At 67.4% G+C, this 8,679-nt stretch overlaps 1 protein-coding gene across 1 annotated transcript in view; it reads left to right on the top strand.

Annotated features, from left to right (window-relative positions):
• Positions 1-7,773, top strand: part of KCNQ2 (potassium voltage-gated channel subfamily Q member 2) — a 53,035-nt gene extending 45,262 nt beyond the window's left edge. Inside the window, exons 15-16 of the mRNA XM_060033270.2 lie at positions 3,485-3,608; positions 4,138-7,773. Coding sequence (XP_059889253.1) covers positions 3,485-3,608; positions 4,138-4,872 — 859 coding nt within the window. The 3' untranslated portion in view covers positions 4,873-7,773. The remainder of the gene's footprint in view (positions 1-3,484; positions 3,609-4,137) is intronic.
• Positions 7,774-8,679: the final 906 nt, after the last annotated feature.

The raw sequence follows: 8,679 nt of genomic DNA on the forward strand, positions 1-8,679 counted from the left end.
GTCTCCCCGCCCTGCTCAGGATGCCCGGGGAGAGGCCCCTCTGGGCCTCCGGCTGCTCCCGTGGGGTGAGGCCAGGGCACAGCCCCTCCCTGTCCCCAGGCTCAGGCCGGGAGGCCATCTGCTCAGCGGCCTCCTTGAGCATGAGGAGACCTGTGTGTTTGCGCGAACGCGCGTGCAGTTGTGCACATGTAAATGATGTGCGAGAGCGTGCACGTGTATACGGAAGTACACGTGTGCCCGTGCGTGCAGACTCGAGGGTGTGTACACGTGTGCCCTGCGTGCAGACTCGAGGGTGTGTACACGTGTGCCCTGCGTGCAGACTCGAGGGTGTGTACACGTGTGCCCGTGCGTGCAGACTCGAGGGTGTGTACGTGTGTGCAAGCGTGCGTGTGTCCACGTGTGGGTGCAGGTGTGAGCACACGCGTGTGCGTGAGAGGCCACCCTGGGTCTTGACGGCCGGCCCGCCGCCACTCACGATAGCAGCTTTTTTCACGAGGCTCTTCTGTCCTAGGCCGTCCCCTCTCCCTCCCCTTCTGTCTGGAAAACAGACGAGACAAACAGAGCCCCGCAGGAACCAGATGTCTGTCGCTTCCTGGCAGGGCCTTGGTGTCTTTCCCGGGGTCCTTTGGCACTTTGCTGCCAGCTGCCACGTGTCCTTGGACGTGCACCCTTGCTCGGGCAGACGGGGCACCGCGAGCTCGTGGCCTCACCCAGTGCTCGCTTGACCACATCTGAGGTCACGGGAGCGCAGTGTCCCTGCGTCCCGTTTGTGAGAAAGGTCACGGCTGCTCTCAGCGGGTCATTCATTCTGTCTCTGCAAGTTTCCGGCTGCCTCCCCTTTCATGTTGCTTCACGATGCATTTTCCTGGTGTCTCTTTTCTTGTTTACTCGCCAGGATAGATATGATTGTGGGCCCCCCACCCCCTTCAACTCCCCGGCACAAGAAGTACCCCACCAAAGGACCCACGGCCCCTCCGAGAGAGTCACCCCAGTACTCACCTAGGTCAGGACACCTCCCGCTTGTCTCTGTGGAATGGCCAGCCCCCTTCGCTCCAGCCACATGACGGCAGCACCCGCTCTGCTCGACGGGACGGAGGGGCTGCTTCTCTGTCCCTGACAAAACGACGTCCTCTGCAGGCCCTGGCGGGCTGGGTTGGGGTGCCCTTGAGCTGCTCCTCTTGGCGGGGTCCTGGGGAGGCTGTCCGGGGGGCTCCTTTACACCGACCCCTGTGTGGCGTCCGCTGGGGGTGGGGGCTCCCTGGGCAGAAGAGGGCGGCAGCCCCCCAAGGATCAGGTGCGTTTAGACGTGGGGCCCTGCCCCAGCACCGCCTCAGACCCCTGCCACCACCTGCCGGTGGGTCGACCTGGGCTGCTGTGCGGACTGAGCAGGTCCTGGCGGGAGACCAGCTCCCGGGGAGTCCCCAGAGCTTTGGGGGCTCTATTTCCGGTTTTCACCGTGGTCAGAGTTGTTGAAGAAGACGGTCCCAGCCAATGGGCAGAGTGGGGGGCAGGCAGTGAGGCGGCGAGTCAGCAGAAGCAGGCTCGTTGGTGATGAATTCAGACTTGGGAGCCTTCCTGCTCCCCCGGAGCATGGAAATGATGGCCGCGACCCGCCCCCCAGCAGGTCTGGGAGAGCAGAGCCCAGGGCAAGGATGTGGGGTGAGGGCGGACACGCCCGCCGAGTAGGCAGAGGGGCCCAGGGGCGTCCCGGAGGCCGGCAGGGATGCTGGCAGCTGGGCCGTTGGAGTGACTGGGGGCGCCCGACCCTCGTGTGCCCAGGTTTCTGTGCGTGAGGTGAGGGTCAGTGTGCGCTGGGCGTCTCAGCCTGGCGGCTCTCCCATGAGAAAGGAATTTCCTGGGGAGCAGGCCTGACCCCGGGCCGCCCAGACAGTGTTTGCCGCGTCCCCCGCTCTGCCTGTGTCCTCCAGCCCCAAGGAAGCTGTACCCCGAGACAAGCCCACCCTCCTGGGCGTTGCTGCAGGGCACAGGGGCTGGGCGTTCACAGCCACGGGCTGGGAGGGCCCCGCAGGCCTCCCGGACCACTGCAGCCAGATGCCCACAGAGGAGCCAGAAGGACGGGTGAAGCCCGAGGCCCAGGGGAGGGGGTGGCACGGGCTCCACGGAAGACCCACCGGGGGCAGCTCCAGGCTGACCTGGGCCAAGGCTCCCAGGAGAGAGGCCGGGAGGGCGGCCCGTCATGTGGCAGGGGCGAAGGCGCTGAGCGCCCGTGCCTGGACTGTGTGGACGCCTGGAGCACCAGACACCCCTCCTCCCGCTCTGTCCCCACTGGCGTCTGCTGGGAGCCGAGGGCCCCACACCCGCCCTGCCACCGCATGATCGAGCATGACGCCCCGCGGCCGATGCGAAGCCTGACCCCCTCCTGCTTTCCGTGACAGCAAGGACAGAGCACCCTGAGCCCCGACAGGCAGTTAGGGCGGCGCTGTGGGTGAGGACGGCGGCCGAGCAGGCCGGCAGCTCCCGTGACGCTGCTTGCGGGGTAGGAGCTGGCGCCCCTCCCCACTCGGGAGCTTGGGTGGCGCGCTTGGCGCTTGAGGCTCGAGAAGCGGCGGGGCTGTGCGGCCTGTGCCTGGGTGGCTGTCCCGCCCAGCTGCACCCTGGCCCTGGTGCATTTGCCCAGCGTCCACGTGGCTGCACTTCTGGGGCTCAGGGTGTCGGGCGCCCGCCCTGCCACTCCCAAGGTCCCTTCCGAGCCCCTCAGTGGCCCTTCCCGTTCAGCACAGGGGACAGGGGACGCCGCATGGGTCAAGCAGAAGGCCTCCGCCCTGAAGGAGGCCTCCTTCCCCTCTTGTTGGCATTCGTGACTGATGGCCTCGTTTGAGGTCACCGCAGCTGCGTTCTGCTTCTCCCACGTGCGTGCGCACACACAGGCCCACGCGCTCTCACACAAGTGCGTGCACAGGCGTGCATGGTAAGCACACACGTGCGCACGCGCGAGCACGCACGGACCCCCTCTCTGGTTGCCAGTGGCTCTGTCTGTCCCCTCCTCTGGTTGTGCGTTGGTGGTTTCCTGTGTTGGTCTGTGTCCCCTCCCCCGTCCGGCGCATGGCGCGAAGTCCTCACGCCCCCCTGCTTCTGTGGTTCCCGCTGCAGACGTTTAACTCCATCCCCTCCAGACCCCGGGTGGGCAGGGGCCTCGGCGGCACGTTATCCAGGAGCAGAGCTCGGGGGTGGGGGCGGGGGAGCCGAGGGGTGCTTGGCCCCAACTTCCTTCTCTTTACCCCTTGCTAATGTGCCAGCCCCACTGGAATGGAACGGTCGGGGACAGGCCCCGAGGGCAGCGGAGGGCAGGACGAGGGCCAGGCGCCCGGGCTCCATCTGTCCTGCTTCCTCGCTGCCCCCGGTCGGCTCTGGATTCAGCCCGGAGCCTGGATCTGGTGGCTGCGGCCTGGCCCAGGAGGAGAGGGCCACGGGCTCCACTGCTCCCACCTGAACTCATGCTGGGGACGGGGTCTCTTCCCGGCAGAGTGGACCAGATCGTGGGGCGAGGCCCGGCCATAGCGGACAAAGACCGAGGCAAGGGCCCGGCTGAGGCAGAGCTGCCCGAGGACCCCAGCATGATGGGACGGCTGGGGAAGGTGGAGAAGCAGGTGGGAGCGTCTGGGGGTCCTGGGGTGTCGGCATGGACCCTGCGGGGGAGAGCTCAAGCTTTGGGGGGAGGGAGGGCTGTGTGTTTGGACCCTGGGCCCCCAGGAGCACCCCCCGGGCCTGGGCGCTTCCCTGACAGGGGCTGAGGAAAGGAATGGCCAGTTCTTACCCGCTGTAGAGTTTGCTCTGAGGGGTGAACCCACAGCGGACACAGGGCGGCCCAGACAAGCAGAGGGTCTGTGTTTGAAGTCCTGAGGCCACACACTGACAGGTGGGGTCAGAGGCTGAGCTGCTGTGGGGAGTCTGCCCTCCATTGCCTCTGCACCTCTGTGGGAAACATCCTGGGCCGCCCCCCTTCTGGGGAGCAGCCCAGTTTCCCCCCACCCCCGGGGAGCAGCCCAGTTCCCCCCCTCTGGGGAGCAGCCCAGTTCCCCCCCCTCCGGAGGGCAGCCCAGTTTCCCGCCCCCGGGGAGCAGCATGGGCCCCCGCCCCGGGGGGCAGCCCAGCATGGCCTAGCAGCCCCTCCTGCAGGTCCTGTCCATGGAGAAGAAGCTGGATTTCCTGGTGAACATCTACACGCAGCGCATGGGCGTCCCCCCGACGGAGACCGAGGCCTACTTCGGGGCCAAGGAGCCGGAGCCGGCGCCACCATACCACAGCCCCGAGGACAGCCGGGACCACGGCGGCAGGAACGGCTGCATCATCAAGCTCATCCGCTCCACCAGCTCCATGGGCCAGAAGAACTTCTCGGCGCCCCCCGCCGCGCCCCCCGCCCAGTGCCCGCCCTCCACCTCGTGGCAGCAGCAGTGCCATCCGCGCCAGGGCCACGGCACCTCACCCGTGGGGGACCACGGCTCGCTGGTGCGCATCCCGCCGCCACCCGCCCACGAGCGGTCCCTGTCCGCCTACAGCGGGGGCCACCGGGCCAGCACGGAGCTCCTGAGGTCGGAGGACGGCCCGGCCTGCAGGCCCCACGAGGGCGCCCTGCGGGACAGCGACACGTCCATCTCCATCCCGTCCGTAGACCACGAGGAGCTGGAACGCTCCTTCAGCGGCTTCAGCATCTCCCAGTCCAAGGAGAACCTGGACGCCCTCAACAGCTGCTACGCCGCCGCCGCCGCGCCGTGCGCCAAAGTCAGGCCCTACATTGCAGAGGGCGAGTCGGACACGGACTCGGACCTCTGCACCCCGTGCGGGCCCCCGCCGCGCTCTGCCACGGGCGAGGGCCCCTTCGGCGATGTGGGCTGGGCCGGGCCACGGAAGTGAGGCCGCCCGCCGGCCTGCCCCTGACTCCTGGCCTCCCGGGCTCGAGGCGGACCCTCCGGGGCCCTTTGCTTAGAGTAGCGCAGCGCGGGTGCCCGTGTGGGGTGCCGGGCAGACGCGGCCCTTGGTCTCGCACTGGAGGTCGGCAGAAATTCTTCTCCAGCGAGGGGCAGCCCGGCTGGCCGTGCCCACTCTGCAGACTCTGCAGACTGTTGGCCTGGGCGTGACAGAGGCCAGGGTCAAGGCTGAGGACGGGCCCCTGGCGGCTGGGTCGACGCGTGGGCTGGGAGCGGGGCCGGGTGGCAGCGAGGGGCAGGCCTGTCTTGTGAGGAGCAGTGGCCTTGAGGCCTGGGTGGGCGGTGGCTGGCCCCTCGGGCGTGGCTTGTCTCCGCCCCCCCTTCCTGTCCTGCCCCATCTGTCTTGGGTGCCCACCCAGAGCTTCTGGTCAGTGTCGCCCTCCTTCCTGTGGGTTCTGAGTGTCCTGTGATGGGAGCCGGCCCCAAGTCCAGTACCCTGGCCTGCAGGGGGCAGGGTGGCGAGGCTTGGGACCACCCCAGAGCAGAGCAACCCTCAGACCTCCCGAACCTGGCTCTTGTGGGGAGGGGCCCGCTCCACAGGCTCCTGGAAGGGGGCTCTTGGGGGCTCCCTTCTGGATGTGGAAGATGGCGGGTGTGCCCCCGTGTCCTCTCCCCTCTGCCCTGGCCGGGTGCTGGTCACCAGGCTGTGGCCAGCACTGCTATATGGACCTGCCTGTGGGGAGAGGTGCTGGGAGGCTGGGGCACTGCCCCACACTGGGCTTGTGCTCTGGGGTCCTGGGCCGGGCTGGTCATGGTGAGCAGATGTGCACGCTGTCCTCCCCTGGGGACCCTGCCTTGCCTGTCTCCCATCAGCCCCTGACGGGGCCCGGGCTGGACAGTGCCGCAGCCGTCGGGGAAATCTTCAGTAGGGCGACCCCCGCCGTCCAGAGGCCAAGGCAGCTCTGTCTTGTAGGCGTCTCTCCTGTCCCCGCGGAGCTGACCGTCCCCCACCTGCTCTCCTCCACTCACCGGCCCCTTGGCTGTGACCTCTTGCTGTCTTGGAGTCAGAGCTGCCCATCCCCACCCTGTATCCTGGGAAGCAGTGGCCCCCGTCATTCCTATCCCGGGCACCTGGGTCTGTATCCTGGGAAGCAGTGGCCCCCGTCATTCCTATCCCGGGCACCTGGGTCTGTATCCTGGGAAGCAGTGGCCCCCGTCATTCCTATCCCGGGCACCTGGGTCTGTATCCTGGGAAGCAGTGGCCCCCGTCATTCCTATCCTGGGCACCTGGGTCTGTGGGGCAGCAGCTCTGAGCTGGGATTCCAGCCCCAGGAGGCGGAGTGGACCCTGTCCTGGGCCCCCAGCTGTCAGTGCGCGGGGGCCTCTGGCATTTGGGGTGACACACGGTTCAGGGAGAGCCTCGCTGTCTCCTCAGGGTGCTTGTGTCCGTCCTGGTCAGTGAGGGAATCCGCTTGCTCTCTGGGAAGGACTTTGAAAGCAACATCACGTGCCCCTGGCTGTCAGGGTCCTGACGCTCTGAGATCTCTGGGGAGCAGTGTCTGCAGTAGCCTCTGTGCATGGCCCCCGCCCTCGCCAGGACACCCAGGGTCCCACCTGTGTGCACCTCTCTGCTGGGGCTGCTGGCCAGGCGGCTGGAGGGCGGGCTGGGCCTAGTGCAGGAGGATCCAGGCTCGGAGTCGGAAACCGTGGTGTGCGCTCAGGGCCGCAGCACGAGGATACCCCTCTCTTCCAGCCTCCCGGGAGGGGTTGGTCGTGGAACCTTCCATGTGGCCCCACCGGCCCCCTCCGCCCGGCGTGTCTGCTCCGTGCCCCCTCTCTTGTTCTCGAAGGCAGTGTTTCTCCACCTCAGACCCTCAGTGGTGAGAAAAGCCCCTCCCAGCGTGGTACTCGGTGTGGCTGGTGCGAAGGGGCCCCGGCGAGTGGCCGCTCCTCTGCGTGAGGTCTGAGCCCGCCTTCGCCCTCCTGCCGTGGGAGAGGGAGGCCCCAGCTGCAGGCCCCTGGGCCAAGCACGTGCCATCCTGCCCAGCCCAGCCCCTGCTCTCTGGCCCTGGGAGAGTCAGGTCAGGCCGCCAGCAGCACGGACCCTCCCCTGTCGGACTCGGTGGCCGTGGGTGCTCGACCCTACTGGGAGGGGCCCTTGGCCACTGGAGAGAGTTTTGTGTCCTGTCCCACACGCTCCCTGTGCCGTGGGCCCCTGGTGACGGGAGGTGCCGGCCCAGACATACCTCTTGTCCCCAGAGCTGCTGAGCCGGACGCAGGCCCCAAGGCCACTGCTGGGAGGGTCTCCGAGGTTGCAGCAGGAGGGGTTGAGGCTAGACTGTCAGACGTGCTGCACTTAGCAAGGGGGCTAAGCTAGCAAGGGGGCTGTGGCGTCTCCTCTGTGAAATCGCGGCCCCTTGGAAGACAGGAGACCCATGTCTCCGCTTGAGGGACGGTTTGGGGGGGCAGTTTTGGGAGATGATGGAGTAGAGGCTCCTTCTCAGGGGCCCCCAGACCCCGGCCCAAACAGTGAGTGATCCTCCCAGCGTCCATCCACTGCCCCGGGGTCCCCACCTTCAAGAAGTGTAGAAGGAAAGAAGCCGGGCGCTTTGGGAAGTCGGCGTGCTTGGGCGCGCGTGTGACTGCCGAGGACCCGCCCTGCTCCTCAGCAGGTGTGGCGAACGTTTCCCAGGACAAGCATTTTAGTTACTAGAGCACGCGCCGCCCCCCAGCCCCTGACACACGCCTGTGCTGACACTCACGCCTGTGAACGTGCAGCACACACGCACGCACACATACCACACATGCTGGCACATAGAGTCATGCACATGCATTCTCACCCCCCCGCCGCACGTGCACACCCCATGCACGCACGCTCACACACCCATGTGCACACCCACACCCACGCACGCACGCTCACACACCCATGGGCGCACGCTCACATCCCCCCACGCACGCACTCACACACACCCACGCACGCCCACTCACACATCCACGCGCGCACATACCCCCACATGCGCACACACGCACGCGCACCCCCCCACGCACGCTCACACACCCACGTGCGCACACACGTCGTCTGGCTCCGTGGCTCTGCCTGCTTTAAGCAGAGGAATTAACGACTCTGGAGTTGCAGACGGTCCTGGGACGTTGATCCCTGGGTCGCGGTTCCAGCTGTCCCAGGCCTCCGGGCAGCACCGGACACGGTCCACTCGAGCCCATCCAGGTCCCCCCCGCCCCCCCCAGCTGCCCTGGAGGCCGTCCAGGACGTCGGGTCAGCCAGAGACCAAGAGGTCCTGGCGTCCGCGGGCGTCCAGCTGTGACGCGGGGGCTCTGGCGCCTCCGTCTGCCCTCCTCAGCCATGTGGCCCGGCCCCGGCCCCCTCTCCTTTCTCTGGCCCAACACCCACTTCTTCTGTCTGCGTGACAGCGTGAGCTGTGGCTGTCCTGGAGGATGGAGGGACCTCAGCCAGGTGGCAGGGAGCTCCCTTCCGGGCCTGCCTGCCCGGCCCTTCCCCGTGGGAGACCACAGCGGCCCCACCTTCCTTTGGGGGTACTTGCCTGTGAGTCCGCATCACGAGGGCCCCCCGGTGGGCCTGTAATCGCCACGTGCAGCCCAGAGCAGAGGCACCGGCCAGGCGGCCGCTCACGGCTTTCACAGGTTGGTTGGTTTTAACTTCTCCATTCCCTGGGCTTGTCCCCCGGTGGCCACTGATCTGAGACGTAAACACGGGAGAGACGGGGGAAGCGTCCTGTTTTCTTCTGCTCCCCGCCCCGTGAGGCAGACGCCCCCG

The sequence above is a fragment of the Delphinus delphis genome, chromosome 15 (genome assembly GCF_949987515.2).
Source record: "Delphinus delphis chromosome 15, mDelDel1.2, whole genome shotgun sequence".
Lineage (NCBI taxonomy): Eukaryota > Metazoa > Chordata > Mammalia > Artiodactyla > Delphinidae > Delphinus > Delphinus delphis.